Source organism: Xenopus tropicalis, chromosome 3 (assembly GCF_000004195.4).
Source record: "Xenopus tropicalis strain Nigerian chromosome 3, UCB_Xtro_10.0, whole genome shotgun sequence".
Taxonomy (NCBI): domain Eukaryota; kingdom Metazoa; phylum Chordata; class Amphibia; order Anura; family Pipidae; genus Xenopus; species Xenopus tropicalis.
In genome coordinates, this window is record NC_030679.2 from 27,016,526 (window position 1) to 27,035,458 (window position 18,933).

General features: G+C 40.4%; 1 protein-coding gene across 2 annotated transcripts in view; it reads left to right on the top strand.

Moving 5' to 3' along the window:
* Positions 1–18,641, top strand: part of pcdha13 (protocadherin alpha 13) — a 46,235-nt gene extending 27,594 nt beyond the window's left edge. Inside the window, exons 2-4 of one of the 2 annotated variants that reach the window (XM_004912783.4) lie at positions 6,757–6,815; positions 8,523–8,608; positions 16,174–18,641. In XM_004912783.4, coding sequence (XP_004912840.1) covers positions 6,757–6,815; positions 8,523–8,608; positions 16,174–16,421 — 393 coding nt within the window. In that variant the 3' untranslated portion in view covers positions 16,422–18,641. The remainder of the gene's footprint in view (positions 1–6,756; positions 6,816–8,522; positions 8,609–16,173) is intronic. The other variant, XM_031898745.1, reaches the window with a different exon arrangement.
* The last annotated feature ends 292 nt before the right edge of the window (positions 18,642–18,933 follow it).

Consider the following 18,933-nt stretch of genomic DNA (forward strand, 5'->3'; position numbering starts at 1 on the left):
ACTAATCTAATTCTAGGTAATTATTCACAGCTGTTTGGATAGCCAATGAGACTCTGGCCCATGAATGGCTTCCCTTGCCATATCTCTATAACTAAAAAATGCACATAATCGAGCTATGGGAAAAGCCAAAATGTGGCCACATACAGCAACAGGTATGACCAGGATTACTTACTTATCCCATGGGGCAGATGGAAGACTTCATTCTTGTCACTAACAGTTGAGAGCTGTAGTTCAGGCAACAAAAACCTTGATTTTTATACAGCTTCATATATAATTTTGTGACCATGGTTTTCCCAATGGTTTGTCCAATGGACTGAAAATGGAAATCTTATTGTCTGCTCACGTTTGAAGTAGACTAGTGACTATTTTTATGAACGTATAACAGTACCCTTCTAAAGCAGCTACTTTAATTCACCAGCAGCTTTGGTGTCTTGAAAAGCCGGGGCCTTAATCAGGTTTTGCAAAATTTCAGGTTTAAAATGATGGAAAATTTCAATTATTTCTGACAGCTTTCCTTGAAGACCTTCCTATCTATTTATAACACCGGCACATAAAAAACCAGTAAAAGAGTTGGGAGAGTGACAGACGCTTAGACACTTGTGAATTATTTAGATAGATGATACTTCCACAAGCCTATGCAAGAATCCTCTAACCCTCATATAATTTAGTCGCTCACAACAAATAATTAGAAAATGATCTTCAAAGTCAATCATTTCAAAGTATCAGTAGCTGTGCTTTTATGTTTATCCACTAACACGAGGAAACATCTTTTTAAAGTGCTTGATTTAATAGGCAGGATCCTTATTAATAACAGAAATAGAATTATTAACCACTAGAATCGCAACGCAGTGGCAGAGCTCTCTACATTGCGATAAAAGCAGAGATACCTGCCCCGGGCTCTGCACACAGTGGGGACCCTGCCAAGGATTAGTAGCGAAGCACCATCTCTCCCTACTATACCTGCTATCCCACAGCCCCAGTCCCTTCCCAGAGGCTATTATCCCCCCACTGCTACTATAGGCACCATCTCTCCCTACTATACCTGCTATCCCACAGCCCCAGTCCCTTCCCAGAGGCTATTATCCCACTGCTACTATAGGCACCATCTCTCCCTACTATACCTGCTATCCCACAGCCACAGTCCCTTCCCAGAGGCTATTATCCCCCCACTGCTACTATAGGCACCATCTCTCCCTACTATACCTGCTATCCCACAGCCACAGTCCCTTCCCAGAGGCTATTATCCCACTGCTACTATAGGCACCATCTCTCCCTACTATACCTGCTATCCTACAGCCACAGTCCCTTCCCAGAGGCTATTATCCCCCCACTGCTACTATAGGCACCATCTCTCCCTACTATACCTGCTATCCCACAGCCCCAGTCCCTTCCCAGAGGCTATTACCCCCCCACTGCTACTATAGGCACCATCTCTCCCTACTATACCTGCTATCCCACAGCCACAGTCCCTTCCCAGAGGCTATTATCCCACTGCTACTATAGGCACCATCTCTCCCTACTATACCTGCTATCCTACAGCCACAGTCCCTTCCCAGAGGCTATTATCCCCCCACTGCTACTATAGGCACCATCTCTCCCTACTATACCTGCTATCCCACAGCCCCAGTCCCTTCCCAGAGGCTATTACCCCCCCACTGCTACTATAGGCACCATCTCTCCCTACTATACCTGCTATCCCACAGCCCCAGTCCCTTCCCAGAGGCTATTATCCCCACTGCTACTATAGGCACCATCTCTCCCTACTATACCTGCTATCCCACAGCCCCAGTCCCTTCCCAGAGGCTATTATTCCCCCACTGCTACTATAGGCACCATCTCTCTCCACTATACCTGCTATCCCACAGCCCCAGTCCCTTCCCAGAGGCTATTATTCCCCCACTGCTACTATAGGCACCATCTCTCCCTACTATACCTGCTATCCCACAGCCACAGTCCCTTCCCAGAGGCTATTATTCCCCCACTGCTACTATAGGCACCATCTCTCCCTACTATACCTGCTATCCCACAGCCCCAGTCCCTTCCCAGAGGCTATTATCCCACTGCTACTATAGGCACCATCTCTCCCTACTATACCTGCTATCCCACAGCCACAGTCCCTTCCCAGAGGCTGCTACTACTTAAGACCAGTGCAGTGTAGACAAAGAGTTAAAAATTCTGGGAAGCTTTTTAGTACAAATCAGGCTGGTAGTCATATTAACAAGTTCTCTGTTCAGAGAGATGCAAATAAACTGTAAATTAGCAGAACCAACCATTTGGCTGTGGGATGGAATATTTTCTCCTAGCAACATTTGCTTTCACAGATATCTTCATAAAAGTATTTTTCTTTTTTGGTGGATCGTTATTTTAGCAATGTTGAGCTTTTCTTTGCCAAGCATTTCTATTTTTTTTCTTTCCTGAAAGGAAGAAAAACCTGTGAGCTTTTAATTAAAGGGAGATACATAGATGCAACATTTTTCACTCGCTGACCCAAAGCAACCAATCAGCGGTGAACTTTCACTGTCAAATCTGAGGAAGCGTTATAAAAAGTAATTGCTGATTGGTTGCTAGGGATTACTAAACTGGCCCAATTTAGCATCTGTTAGCCAATTAACCCCATCTGTGCTTATCATAAGCTATTTAACAAAGGTTAGTTCTGAAATGGAGTTTTTATTAATATTGGTAAAAGCACATTACATTAAGAATATCTTCTCTATAGTCTCTGTGGCAGACTTATTATTATGCCTGAGAGCATAACGATGAGTGAGTGAATGAGGGCTTTACACTGCCCATAGATTTCAATGCTGAATATCATATATTTTTATATCAAGACATATATTCCTCAATTCACAAGGAATGCTCCCCCCCCCCACAAAATTGCCATACATGCTCAAATAGTCTAGCAGTAAAGGTGGCCATACACGTGGCGATCTGACGATGTTTCGTGCGACCATCAGTCGCACGAAACATCGTCAGATGTGCCACACACCATTCAGGGCTGAATCGGCAGGTAAGGAGGTAGAAACAATAGGATTTCTACCTCCTTCTGCCGATTCAGCTCTGAAGGGAGATTTTGATCAGGCGCCTTCTATGGCGCCCGATCAAAATTTTCCAACTGGTCTGATCGGCGAGTCGGCCGATATCGGCAGGTTCCTGCGATATCGGTCGACTCGCCGACATACCATACACGCACCGAATATCGTACGAAACGAGGTTTCGTACGATATTATCGGTGCGTGTATGGCCACCTTAAGGTCAAAATCAACCCAACGTCCTGACCAAATCTGCCCATATAAGGCCAGGGAATGATCCAGAGTTAATAAAATATGGTAAAAAGCTGACCAATAAGAGTGGGGAGGCAAAGGGGAAATAGAGTTTGCTGGCCAGTTCTAACAGAGCCCAGTTTCCAGGACCTGGTACTGATTAAGATAACCCACACTAAATTTTATTTCCTACTCTCAAAACTCTTTCTCTTTCTTAGCCTGGAGGTTTTGTAGCACAGGGGAGTGATATGATAGCAAAAATCTCTCTGTAAAGTACTGAATGATAATAATCAAATTATGACTGAAGATGAGCAATAATGGGATCATGAAGCAGTAATTATATTATGAGCTCTATAAAACATATACTATTTGTGTATTGTGCAATTCCATCTGTATGCGCTGCTCAGTGCAGAGATACTACAGCCATACTATTCAGCTTTGCCACACATCTTACTTCTTACTCCATTTTTCAGTTAAAAAAAAGAATCAAGATGAATTGCCCCCATTCATTTATTCCTTTCAGGGGATTGTTGCAAGACTTCTTATAAAGCACCAAAACTGTTATACCGTATCATGGGGAAGGACTGGCAAGTTTGGAAATATTGCAGTTCTGTAAGTTGCTACACATGATGCCTACTATGGAACTGAATAGCTGAAATCGTTTTAAAGGGGATGTAATTCTGTGATTGCAGTGTAGTGTTATCCCAAGTGTTACTGGCAGGGCTACAGCTAATCATAGGTTAAATCATAATAGGGGCAGCAGTCCAGAAAATTCCCTGAAGCCACACTGGTCAATTCCATTTTCCCAGACTCCTAGCCAGCAATGTATTAATGTAAGTGTATGTATGTGTGTGTGAGGAGCCTGTCTACTATGTGTATAACTGGCTCCCCGTTCTTTGTCCCCTTTAAATGATCTACATTAGTCATTTTGTCACGGTAGTCTTCACACCTATTCAGGAGCATACAAACAGCTGGAGGGTTCAGTGTAAGGGGTAGTGGGTCATAAATTCAGGTCAACATTAAAAATGCACTGTAGACATTCTATAAATTGATGAGACTTATGGTTTGGTCATAAAAACTGTTCTGTGTCCTCTGGGGAATGTATCTGAATGTATGTATGTGTGTATGTATCTGTATGTATATGTATGTATGAATGTTACTTATAGCCAGATAATATAGATATATAGTTGGGGTTGCTTATGCAGTTAAAAGTGGGCCATCATTTATTATTTCCCTTAGATCACATGTCTGTTCTGGCAGTAATAATAATAAGTACATGGAAGGAGGGCGGGCATACAGGGAATGAGTTTGGGTATGTATTATGGTGTGGCTGGACATGACCAAGCCAAAAATGTGGTTTATCCAATTTGGAGTACAGGAAGATACATTATAAATAACATCATATACTGGATAAATCACAAGTCAGACAGAGAGCGCTACTTTTCTGGAATAGAAACATGAATGTTGATTGGATAAGGCTTAGAAATACCTAGTACAGTTGCTCCTCCTTAGCACTAACTTCATTTGGATATGGTCAGCTTGCATCCTTACAGTTGTTATAGGGCTACAGCCCCCAGTTCCCCCTGTAGCTTTCAGCTATTGGTAGAATGCTATGAGATGAAGCTCTACAACAGATATGGCAATACAACTTTTTACAGTGGGATACAATATTCGGTATTTTCTGGGATAAGTGCAGATTAAATGTTGTTTGAGCCAAAACTGGTTCTATTTTGTTTTAAGGCGATCAAGTACTAGGTCTTTTTGGTTTTTTTTTGTGTGTTTGGGTTAGTTGCACATTTTACAGAAAGAACCTCAACAACTCTGCATCCCTATTAATGTATAGCTGGTTCTGTTCATGTGACGTAATGTGGATTTTCCTCCCTGGCTCCCTAGTATTAACTGTTAGTGGGTACTGATTGGGCTGTATGTCGCCCATGAACCTTACGCTTTAGCCCCCAGGCCCCGCATATAAGGATCGGCTTTATGAAAGTTAAACAAAAGCAAAATAAGATCACAGCGCTCCGTTGAAAGCAAATAATATTGGCACTTAGTCAAATGCAATTATTTTTTTAAGCGTGCGTCTGCAAAAGGGAGATAGGAGATTATCAGATACCATAATTAGCAAAGCTATTTTTGTATGAGACATGCAAAAACTGTTAATTGGATTGCGTGGATATTCATTCATTTAATATGATAGACGTTCAGCTGACCTTTATAAGGGATTTGTGAAACAAACTTAAGGCTTTACAGAAACAACAAGAGCAGAGCAGGCCTCCACTGGATGGCAGTATTGTATCACGTTTAAAGGGAATTCTCATTACCAAACCTTTTTTCCCCCTGAAGAAATAACGCCACATGAATCAGAATTAATGGTTGTCAAGCAAGAAGAAGAACCATCCGTTTTTGTTTTCAACACCCTGAAAGAACTGCTTGGATTTATTTGGCAATGCATTATTTGCAGTAAAATAGCATTCTGTGTTACTGCCTTCATCATTTTCCTTAAAAAAATACATTTTTCTAAGGAAAAACGTTATTCGTAGCTGTAAATCTTTTCTTTTTCTTAAAGGCAAAACACACTTGCTGCTTCAGACGATGCTAAACCTTGGCTAAGTTTCATAGATAATGTGTGGAATCTATGTGTATATATATTGTAGTATATACCCTATATGTATAAATATATAAAAGCATGTATTTATTCTAAACATTTAGAATAGGAGCACAGTATTCTAACCATAGCAGGTGTTATACAGAGTCCACCACCATGACCCCATCAGGAAGGGTTTTCACCTGTTTGCTTTTGACCCGAACAGTTCTTAGGGATTGTTTGGGTCTCAACTGTCAGCCTTGTGAAACCCAAACAATAATCTGGCCAATAACCACCTCTGATGTCACAGCCCCGCCCCCTAAAACACACAAACACGCCCCCAAATATCATGACCCCACCATAATATGTCACTGTTCTGCCCCCAATATCTTTATCCCACCCTCGTTTGGTTTTTGCCAAGGTTAGAGGGGCAGCCCATTGCTGCATTGCAGTAGCCATAGAATCACTCTGCTGGGGCCTTTACTATGGACAAAAAATATTCCAGGGACAGAAAGACAGATGCCTTGACCTCAAATTAAGGACGATATACACATTTACAGTTCACCAGGACTTTAATTTGCCCTTTAAACCAATATTGGCAGGTCGACTGCATTAAGGATACTTTAGACTAAGTTTTGTGTTCGTCTTTATTGATGCTATCCCTCCAACGAATCTGTTTTTCATTACAGTCAAACCACCTGCAAATCATCTCCATTTAAATGTAATTAAAGCTGAGTGTATGGAAATTGGTCTCATGCAGTGATATGCGAAAAATCTCGCCAAACAGGGGGGATAATAAGATAGGAGCCAGCAAAACAGTGTTCTAAGCAATACTGCAAGTACATTCACTCCAGGCAAACACCGGCTGCCATGTACTTCATGTTTACTGTACTCTTCTGCTTTGTTTTCCAGATCAAACTTCCCAATACCGACTGGTCCCCTCAAAAGGAGCAGAAGCCAAGCCTGAAAAGGTACATACATGTGAACATATAGAGGAGCATGGGGCGTATTCTAATTGTTAGAATAAATGGGACGGAAGATTAACACACATGCAGAGCTAATTGCTCTACTAATGAAAGAACTAGTTGCACCAGTGCTGCATGTCATAAGGACCTATCAAATGCTGGCTTTTGTTATATTAACAGCATTGAGCCTTTCACAGCTAAATTATGATTGGTCGTCATGTTTTGTTTTAGTCAGGGCTCTGGCCAAAGTACTCAGTACAAAGTACACATTTATGACCCAACCTGTAAAAACTTTTTTCCGGCTGAGGATAAACCATAACTTCTATATATGCAGCTGCAGGCTGCATATTAAAGATTATTTACCTTCTCTGAATTGAAGTGCTACTCTGTTAATCTCTCTCTAAGGGGTATATTTATGAAAGAGTGAAGTTAATTTAAGTGAAATTCTACCACTCTCCATTCATTTCTATGGGATTTTAAACAGGCCCGGATTTGTGGAGAGGCCACAAAGGCCCGGGCCTAGGGTGGCAAAAGTTTAGGGGCGGCATGCCGCCCCACCGCAATAAAAATTTTAAATTTTGCTCCTATACGGAGCAATGGGGACCTCTCCCCACTGCTCCGTATGGGAGATGAAATGTATGCGCATGCGCAGCTGACGCGAAGGGAGGGTTCGCGCATGCGCTCGCTGTGTGGGGGGGCGGGGTTGGCGATTCACGCATGCGCACAGGGGGAGGCCGGAGGGGGCGGCCTCGGGGCACCCGCGTCACAAATCCGGCGCTGATTTTAAAGGCACATTTATCAATTGGCAAACTTTCACTCATTGATAAATACTCTTTTAAAAATCCCATAGAACTGAATGGAGAGTGCTGGAATTTCACTCTAGTGGACTGTGGCGAGCTCTAGCTTCACACTGAAAAATATACCCTTTAGCATGGTTAGGATGTAGTGCCAAAATAATCAAATAATTATCTTATAATATCATATTTTATATTTATGATGCCATTCTTCTGAATGATAATAAGTACAGGTATAGGACCCGTTATCCAGAATGCTCGAGACCAAGGGTATTCCGGATAAAGGGTCTTTCCGTAATTTGGATCTCCATACCTTAAGTCTACTAAAAAATCAATAAAAAATTGATTAAACCCAATAGGATAGTTTTGCATCCAAGAAGGATTATTTATATCTTAGTTGGGATCAATTACAAGGTACTGTTTTATTATTACAGAGAAAAGTTTTAAAATTCTGAATTATTTGATTAAAATGGAGTCTATGGGAGATGGGCTTTCCGTAATTCAGAGCTTTCTGGTTAATGGGTTTCCGGATAAGGAATCCCGTACTAAGAATAGAGCAGTGGGCCAGTATGTTACTTATAGTAAGCTTCGTATATGACATTCAATTTAAGAATTTTTTATAGCTTTGTATTTTTTTTCTATTAAAGCATGAAAAATGTTTGTACATTTCTGTCAGTGCCTTGGACTGCTTTACATTTACCCATGTACAGCAGCCCTATGTCCACAAAAATTGGAGCTTTACATTATTAAAGAGCCCTTATCCAGTAAATCCAAGGTCCCAAGCATTCTGGATAATAGATCCATTACCTGGAGCATCCAATCAGACCTTTACTTACCTTTTGTGACGTTTTCTGCTTAAGTTGTGTTTTCCCAATTACTGGCAGAATTCAGACAGATATATTCCTGTGTTCTTCTCTAGTTCTCAGAGTCTTGAAGACCTTGGGACTCGAAAGGGTTCAAAAAAAGACCACGACAGACTACGTACACTAGTTTCCCCTGTCACTGGTCAGTATATCTGTCTCCCCTAACTTATGATTTTCATGCATGTGTTAAACTATATTTGCCATTCTTTATAACATGCATTCCATTTTTTTTACATTTTGGCCAATGGGTAGCCAGCAGTAATTGGCAGACAAATGTGGTTTTGAACATTTCATTTAATTCATCATGTGCTTTAGCTACATTTCATTTAACCCTGCCACATTAGTGATAAAGGTAGATTAAAACACTCAGAAAAAAGGTGTTTATGGTGTGCCATGTAGTGTGAGCTTGGCCCAATTTGTATGGGGGGTGTAACCTATTGAGAAAGGTTTACCTTTGGTTGTGTCAGAATGGCTATAATAAACTGTGCTTCCCAATGTGTCTGCAGCTACAGCAGAAAAATGACATAACACATCATTTACCTCTCAGCCATTCTTCATTTGGACTGACCCAATTGCTCCTGACACAATACATATAGTCCTGCAAACAATAATGTTTAATCTACAGTTAACTTACAGTCTGCATCTATAGTGGCCCAGTACATTGAGCTATAAAGGCAAACAGGGGAGGGTAAACACTGTAATGTCGGGGGGTGAAGGGGTAATTACATTTGTGTGTGTATGAAATTATATTTTGATTGCCAGTGGGGTAATGTACCTGCAAACAGATTAAGCAGACGGAGCTACATTTAAGACTAGGACTAGGACAAGAACAGGAGCTGATTTCTGCCGCTGTACTCCTATGTAATTAACCTTCTTGTTGGTTAACATTGCCAGCCATAGGTTGATAGAAACCAATTGACTACAGTATACGTTTAAGGGTTCAGAAGAGTCAACTTGAAATCTTGTGAGAGCCAATGCTAAGTACTGCTCTTCAATATACAGTTACTATAATAAAACAAAATCCCAACAAATAGATACTGTATTACACATGTATTCTTTTCTGTCTCTTTGGCCTTATACACCTTGAAAATAGAATAACTCTAAGGCTACAGTTTTGCTATATCATTTTTACTAGCTTGAGAACTAATTCATCTCCTGTTCATCTTCCTGTCATTCAAACACTTGCTTGGTTGCTAGTGTGAGAAATTATAGAACCATAAATCATAAAAGGGACAACCACTCTCAACCATGCCCCTGATTGACCTAACATTCTGCCCAATTTATGGTAAGCTCTATCCATCTTGGGGTCCATGACTCAATACTGCCCAGTGGAATCAGACCATTGGCATGTATGGGGACCAAATAGACACAAATGATCTCTGCAGAACAAAACATTAACTGAAAAATATAAAAGTCTTTTTGAAAATAGTTTGCAAACCCACATTCTACAACATACTAAAAATAAAGCTTAGGGCAATTGCATTTGGGGCAAATTTGGGATAAAATGAGTGAAATAGCACCCAATGGTCTACCATGAGAATGATCTGAAAATTATTTTTGACATAGATGGCAATACAAGTAATTTTTAGGGGTGGGTTTGACCCTGCTTCATGGACAAAGTGGACAAAAATGAACTTATGTGTCATTAGCCTTAAAAGGAGGCCTGTCAAGCAGCACTTTAAAGCACTTGTGGGCAGCTCTGCCCATCGCAACAGATTTGTGTCATACCCTACTTAAAGGACACCTAGATTTGCACCCTGCAGTGAATTCAATCACTAAGTTTTTTCCCTGGGCCAGTGCACTGATCTGGGGAAAAACTGAGCACAGCACCACTGCCATACGTATGTTTCCCAAACTTCCATCTTTACATTTAGATATGCTTATATGCAATATAATAAAATGCCCAAATTTTACTCTATGGCACATGCAAACGCTGTTCTGCTTCTTTAGTGAAAAGAAACACCACATTTATTTCCTTCTGTTTTGTATACATGATATTCTGTGTCAGACTTCCTGCTTTCAGAAAAATCCTTCAGGGCATGGCACAAGCCTGCTCATATTGCTCCTCTCTCCCCCTCCCTTCTCTACCCCCCTCTATGCTGTAATCTGAACCCATAGATCAGAGATGGATGCACAGAAGTGAAGTCAGACCAAGCTAAAATGGCAGCTGCTGTTTTAAATAAACAGAGGGAGCTTCTAAGGTTGTTTATTCAGATATGGTAAAGCATTCTGCAGAATAAATATAGCATTCTAGGTGGCACTATTGTGACCAATCTATAGCAGTAGCTTTCCTTCTTCTTTAATGGACCCCCAACTATGATTCAAGTATCTGTTTGTGGTGGAAAGAAGACTAAAGAAGGAAAGCTCAGGGTTTTATTTATGATCACTGGGTAAATTTGCACCTAGGCAGTAACACATATCAACCAAATAGATATGAGCTATATTCAATCAGCTGCAGGTAGAACAGTAAAAACAATTATGCAATTGGTTGCCATTGGTTATTACCAAAGTACAAGTTATGCCTTGTTTGGGCATTTATTTGTATTCTCACTTTACCTGCCCTATATATTCAATGGCTACAAGCAATGGCAAAACTAGATGTTACTGGGCCCCACAGCAAAGTCAATTTAGGGCCCCAGATCCCCTAGTCTACCAAGATGTATTGATATTGCTCATTAATTATGGCTTTACTGGGCCCTCTACATTCCTGGGCCCCCTGCAGGGTCGGCTTCCTTTGTAGTTTCACTGTTGGGTACAAGGGGTATAAGGCAGTCCTTTTTCATTAAAGATGAAAAGGCCAATGGTGGGCCCTGGTTAGCATTATTCCAAGATATGGCTTGTGCCCATTATAAAAATCCTTTGTGACCCAGAATTCAGCCTCAGATCGCTATATTTATTTAATGCCGCTTTGCAGAATGAAAAGGAAACATAGACAAAAGGCAGCCTATATGAAAACACATGGAGAGAAGAAATACTTTATGAAATATTTATTCAATGCCACAGCCAAGAAATGTTGATCACAATGTAGTTTCAATTGAAATCTTCACTTGTGTTACACAGAAGCGAAATGAGCTCGTGCTTTTAGGAAAGCTGAATTTTATTCTGCTAAAAGCACCGTTTCTGCTCCCTGACAGTTTGACAGAAAAGAGGGGGAGAAAGAAAAAGCTAAAAAAAATACAATGCCTTGGAAAGGCTGATAAATGTATTCATAAATATATCCCGATGGGAAGCCAAATCCAAAAGAAACATGTTGAAACCCATGTGGCTTAATAATGTAACAAGAACAGGAAGAGGCTTTTAGAGATGGAAGTCAGAAGGGACGCCGGTGCGGTGCGCGCATTACAAAGAAGGCAATAAACTATGCATCAGGTAATCAATTTAACTGAGGTAGAAAATGAAAGGAATTATGAAAGAGAGTTAGGAAAATCCCAAGCATTCTTCATGTGTGTAACGAGCTAGAGATGAAGTGGAATATTGCATCTCTGAAAAGCGAGACAGGTAAGCTGATTAGCGCCGGAGAGAGAGAGATGGTGCCTTTATTATCCAAATCATTTACTTTGGTGTGAATGCACGAAGAGTTATTGCAGGCTCTCACACTCCATAACCTTCAAAGGGGAGCCGGCCCTTCACAATGGAATACTATTGTTGGACTCTGGAGCGTGTAGGACTGCTACAGAATATACAGAGGCTGCTATGGCAACCTTGCCTTAGTGTTCTCATACAGGGGGATAGAGATGTAGGGAGTCGCAGTCACTCCTAATGCTCACGTGTAGTCACACACAATTGCCTGCAGAGCAATAGGCTCCTGATTAGATCTACCTTCGCAGACAAAGATGTTGAAAGTCTCCTATGAAATCAATCGTAATTACCCGCAGAGTGATATCGTTCTGATTAGGTCTGCCTGTGTATATACAAATTGCCAGATTGAGCATAATTGCGAACGCTCGCACGCAGAGATATGTATTTACCTGTTGAGCAATATGGCTCTGATTAGATCTACCTTTGTATATGCAAATTGAAAGAGTGAAAATTAGAGCAAAACCTTCCTGTAGAGCCGTGCAGTTACCTACAGACTCCTCTGCTGTTATTTCATGCATTCTATCACAATTTCATAAAGAGGCACCACAGTTAAACTATACCTTCAGAATGATATAATATTAAGTGACCTATTAAAGAATTTTACAAAACTGAAATATATCAGTAAATATTGCCCTTTTACATCTTTTCACTTGAGCCGCCATTTAGTGATGGGCTGTGTGCTCCCCCAGAGATCAGCTGACAGCAAGTGATGCAGCTCTAACTGTAACAGGAAGTAGGGTGGGAGCAAAAGGCAGAACTCTGTCCATTCATTGGCTGATGGGGCCTAGCATGTATGTGTGCCTTGGTTTGTTTGTGTGCACCATGAAACGTAAGATCCCAGGGGGCAGCCCTTAGTACTTAAAATGGCAATTTTCTATTTAGGATTACCCAATGGCAATGACACAAAAAAAGAATATTTTTATGAAAATGGTTTATTTAGATGAAGCAGGGTTTTACATGAGCTGTTTTTTTTTCAAATGTGTTTATTTTGCATTTGTCATATTTCTATAGAGACCTACATTGTTTGGGGGTATAGTTTTCCTTTAACTGTTGGTATGATGTTGGGGGTTGATATTCAGAGACAGTTTGCAGTCAGTCTTTGTTTTGTATTACTTGTAGTTTTTTTTTTAATTATTTCCCTTCTTGTTCAGTAGTAATGATGAGTGAATTTTTTCGCCAGACATGGATTCGCAGCGAATTTCCGCATTTCGCCATTGGGGAATTGTTTTGTGAAACTTCTGCGAAAATTCGCTGCGGAAAAATTTGTCTTGCATCAAAAAAAGCTGTGTGGTTGTGTCAAAATGGGCGTGGTCACGTAAAAAAAGATGTGGGCGATCGACACGATCAACAAAAGAAAAACGCAGGCAACAAAAAAGTTGTGTGACTAACATGTTTTGCATATTTTTCGCCGTTTCACGAATTTTATGGTGAAGTGAAATGGGACAGATTAGCTCATCACTATTCAGTAGCTCTTCTGTTTGGCATTTCAGCAGCTATCTGGTTGCTAGGGTAAAAATTACATGAATAATATCAGTATTTTAAACAATGAGCATGTATTTTCCTAGTAATCCACTGCACTGTGTATTAGTATTGGCATTCCCGGCTGAGTTGGCTTATCTCTACTTGGCCCCTTAAAGGGGACCTGAAGGCATAGCTCCCAACTGTCCTGATTTTGACAGCTCAGCCCGCAGTGGATTCTTTCTGAAAAGTCCCTCATTTCCCTTTGATTTCCTGCACTGAATGTTAAAAAAGATACAATGTTTCTCAAACTTAATTTAAAAAGTGGGCTTTTGGCAGAGAGCCTAGAAAAACGTAACAAGCCACACCTTCACTTTTTTATTTTTTTAGCAAAACTGTAATAACACATAAAACAAGACCCCAAAACCCCCATAAATGTGTTCAAACCTTAAATAACCTGCCAAATTTTGTAAAATTGGAGTATTTAGGAGGTGTGGTCACAAAAATGGACGTGGTCGGAGAATTTTCATTTCTTTTTGTCCCTCTTTGCTTTTTTCGAATGTTGGGAGGTATGCCTAAAGGCAAGCTATGATATGTATGTTCTATATGGCATAGGCAGCCATTTTGCACTGTAAACCTATCCAATTTGCATCTAATGAAATTCCCCTGGCTTCCGCCCTACATGCATCCCCAGTAAAGTTACACATCTGCGGCCTTGCCTGAGAGTCAGGATCCAATCATGTTTTCTTAGAGATAAATAACCTATATGTACTTGTTTTGCTCATTATACCCAAGCCACACCGTCAATTAATAATAAATCTGCCCCTGGCTGCTGTGACTGCTCATAGAGAATAGATGAAAACAATTTAAGCCTTTAGTGAGGTTATTTAAGCCTTTAGTGAATAGACCTCAATTTCTCTACAGATTTTATTAAAAAAAAGCAAGCTTTTGGCCTTAGTGATATCAGTAATTAGCTATCATAACCCATGCAGACACCTTCTTTTCCAAATGCAAACAGTGTTAATTTAGATTTAAATTTAAACTTAGCCTTTAAATTTGATCTTCTTCCCAGGGAAATTAAATCAGCCCAAGAGTAAACATTCCCCTTATTACATTGCCGAGTAAAATGAACGATTGTGTTGTCACCGGGACTTCTGTGTCGCTAATAATTTCTTGTAATAACTGCCTCGTATTTGCATAACTTACACGGGTGCATTTTCGGTTCCATTTTCCTGTCTCTTACAAACAACCTTTCTAAAAAAAATAAAATAAATGAAATTATGAATATTCTAAAAACATCATTTTAGTGCAGAACCGGCATGCAATCTGTCTAAATATGGGAATGCGGTACAAGAACAGCACTGTGTATATGAGGGGATGGGTCTAGGGAAGGTGCATACTGATATGGATCATGCAGTCGGCTTTAGTGGGATTTGCCTTGTGTTTGAAGAGATTTAGGCTGATCCAATACAAACACTCAAACATACACACAATTATGGGCTATAGCTGATTAATTAGTGGGAAGGAAGATGCAGCAGCTCACTGCAGATCATTCCGTGAGTGGGAATTACTCATTGTAGTGATGTACGGGCTGACCTGCAACCCGTGGGTTGGGTTGAAGCTGCGAGATGTAGGTTACTGATATCTGTGCAACCTAGCTGAGCAAGGAAATGCAAACACTACACAGACATAAATGAGACATTTTACAGACACGGTATATGCCAACTTCATGATCATGGGTCCCCCCTGTATACTGTCCTTCACAATAACATACAGAGCAGAATGATGTGGATATGAGTTGGATGTGAGTCTCACAATGGCAACACTTTGCGGTTTAGGGTCTGGCGGGGGTTAAGGTTTTGCAGGAAGGGTCAGGTGTGGGTTAAGGTTTTGCAGGTAGGGTCAGGTGTGGGTTAAGGTTTTGCAGGTAGGGTGAGGTGTGGGTTAAGGTTTTGCAGGTAGGCTCAGGTGTGGGTTAAGGTTTTGCAGGTAGGGTCAGGTGTGGGTTAAGGTTTTGCAGGTAGGGTGAGGTGTGGGTTAAGGTTTTGCAGGTAGGCTCAGGTGTGGGTTAAGGTTTTGCAGGTAGGGTGAGGTGTGGGTTAAGGTTTTGCAGGTAGGGTCAGGTGTGGGTTAAGGTTTTGCAGGTAGGGTCAGGTGTGGGTTGAGTTTTTCCTGACCCGCACATCACTCCTCAAGATCAGGGACAGTTTCCATTCTTGGCAATAGGCAGTGAACATTGGCAATGGTCACACATATTCTAGTCTGGCTGCCATAGTGATAAACCAAATCTATAAAAATGCATGGTATTCCTGAAGAAATTAAATAGTGCAAATAACATAAACTGAACTCTGTTGATGACCCAGTGGTCGGTGTATTCTCACATACCTACTGTCTCTACTTTGGCCACAAAGCACACGGCTTTAGGGCTTATTTGCGGGGGGGGGGGGGGGGGATTGGGTCATAGAGCATAGTGGCCAGCACTCAAAATTACTAACACATATACTGTTTCTTTCTGATTTCTCAACTACAATAATTAACTGTCATGTTCATTAGCATTTCACCAAAAATGGTGCATGTATTTTGGTCTTTGGTGCATGTATTCACTGACTGCATAAAAACAAATATACAGTTCATACAATGTGTAACTGAGTCTTTACATTTCTTGCCCAGATATAAAAAAGAAGACCTCAGAATCAAATGGAGTGTGGAGCCCTAAGTATGGCCTACAGTTCCAACAACATGTGCCAAGCCTGGACTATCAGCATAATGTTTATATTCCTGGGACACCTACGTTACTGGCCAACAAACAAGGCGTGTTTGAGGAGAAAAACAGTTTTTCCACTTTTGGAAAGAAGAGAAGAATGTCGTGTTATGGGGAAGTACGGGATGATATGATGATCAACAATGACTTGAAATGAACAGGGATCTAATGGCAAGAGATGAAACACTTTGGTTGGACAACTAAGAACCTCCATGGTTAAAAAGCCTGTGTTACAGCTTGCTGGGAACCCTGTCTGAACTCTTCTCCCGGACGTCGGCATTGTGTGATGAGCTTGAAAAGCGCACACTGTGACAGGCCGCAATCTATAACGTGCAATAGAAAAGGATATCTGAAATTAACTTGAGCACTTGAAATTAAAGTACTTTCGATAAAATAATGAATGGGGCCAAAAAAAAAACCACCTAGAAGACAATAATAAGAAAAAAAAAATAAATGCTAGGGAACTGGTGTGCTGAGTTAATAGGCAGGATGCAATTTCACGTGGTGAAACAGTTTCAATGTGGGTGAGAATGAAAGAATTGTCTGTGTGTAAAAAGCAATTTTCTCCATCTGCAGTCAACCGCAAGACTTTCTTGAAGACTGATGTGAATGAGGAGGCATCCATTCTGAAATGTCATTTCTACTTGTAGCCGTTGGCGATTTTCATTTAGTGACAGCTCTGTCCTTCATTGTTAATATGTGAATGTACTCAGTGGAACTATATATATATATATATTTTTGTTAGTGCTGTCTGTTGTGTACGCGTTCTGCAGATGGAGAAGATCTGCCTAGCAATCTATACCTCTGGAATGAGTGAAAGATTCTTAATACGATTACCTGTCGGCGCATCTGCGTGGATGTGTATATATCTCTCATTTTTAACTCGGTGACATTTTTAACTAACACTTGTGTTGAAGAGAACTGTACTCACTGTGATGTTCAAGTTAATATGCAAAAATATTTTATCCGTTAGAAAATAGCAAAATATTCTGAAACAAACGTATGTTATAAATACCAAAAACAGAGGCCAAAATACTATAAATATTAAGCGCGTGGTGAGAAATAAGAGGTGAGTTCAACCAGCAAAGCTTGCAATCTCACTAGCAATGAGGGCATGGCGCCACCAGAACAGATAGAGAACGTGGATCTCTAATGGACTGCAGTTAGAATGGAGGGAGTCCAGGGCATAAAACGATCCAAGAAACCTACTGAAACCAGCAGTTCTCCAGGTATTGGGGTTCTACATTTTTCAGCTGCTGGAGAGACCGGCATTTGTAGATGTGCAGCAGCTTTAGGTCCACTGGTTGGATTTTTAATAAAAACAGTAGTTGTGTACTGTATATGGCCATAAACATAGAAGAAGGACGGGCATTTTAAGCAATTGGGAAACTCATGGCAAATGATGGGACTGTTTTCAGATTATGTAATAAAAAAGCACTAAGTTTGCCCAATCAATAGGCAGAATTTTGTTGGTCACCTGTTTAAAACATCTTATTGGTTGCTATGGGTTACTGCTCTTGGGCAAAGTTAGTGCCTTTTATTACATATTGGGAATAGTCTTTTGCTCTGGAATATGATGGCCATTATTATTATTATTATTATTATTAAAAAGCGTACAGGAATTAGACGGAGAACAGGATGATACGTGCATTCAGCTCAAAAGCATAACAGCGATGTTGCATTGACTGCAAACTGATATTCAGTTTGATTCCATCCTATGGAAGCAGTTTCCTATTAACTACTTACTGTCAAGCCTGTCAGTGTCAGGGCTATAGCCATATTAATAGAATGTTAATACAGTCAGGCATATGTATTTACACCAGTGCAGTAGCAATCAGAAATTTGTTTTTGTATGTGTAATCATGCAACACCGCTCAATCTTAACTGCTTATTGGTTGCTACAGGATACAGCATACCTCCCAGAATTCCCAGTATAAAAATCAAGATATTCTTGGTTACACCTGGAATTTGCAACGCCATACCTGATCCTCTCAGTAACACCCATATCTGTCATTACCTTATGCCTCTGTGATATACTACATTCCATCCCTATACCCTTGTGATAGGCTACAGCCTATTCTCCCTTATGGCCCTGGTAACTGAGATTGTACCACTAAGGGCTAAGGCAGACCAGTCAGTTTGACCACTTAGGTGCTCTCTGTGAGATCTTTAGTGCTCAAAATGTCCTTTCTCTCCAGTCACAGCTTAACTTTCAAAGGAAGAGGAAATGGTTTCTTCCTAGTGTTGGTCAGCAATGACCAAAGTAAGTTGTACGCAATGAGTAGTCCCTGCCCATCACTGCAGGGGTCTGCCATCTATCTATCTATGGATCTATCATCTATCTATCTATCTATCCATCCATCCATCTATCTACCTATCTATCTATTATCTATCTATCTATCATCTACCTATCTATCTATCTATCTATCTATATCTATCTATTATCTATCTATCTACCTATCTATTATCTATCTATCTATCATCTACCTATCTATCTATCTATCTATCTATCTATCTATCTATCTATCTATCTATCTATCTATCTATCTATATCTATCTATTATCTATCTATCTACCTATCTATTATCTATCTATCTATCTATCTATCTATCTACTCTATCTATCTATTATCTATCTATCTATCTATCTATCATCTACCTATCTATCTA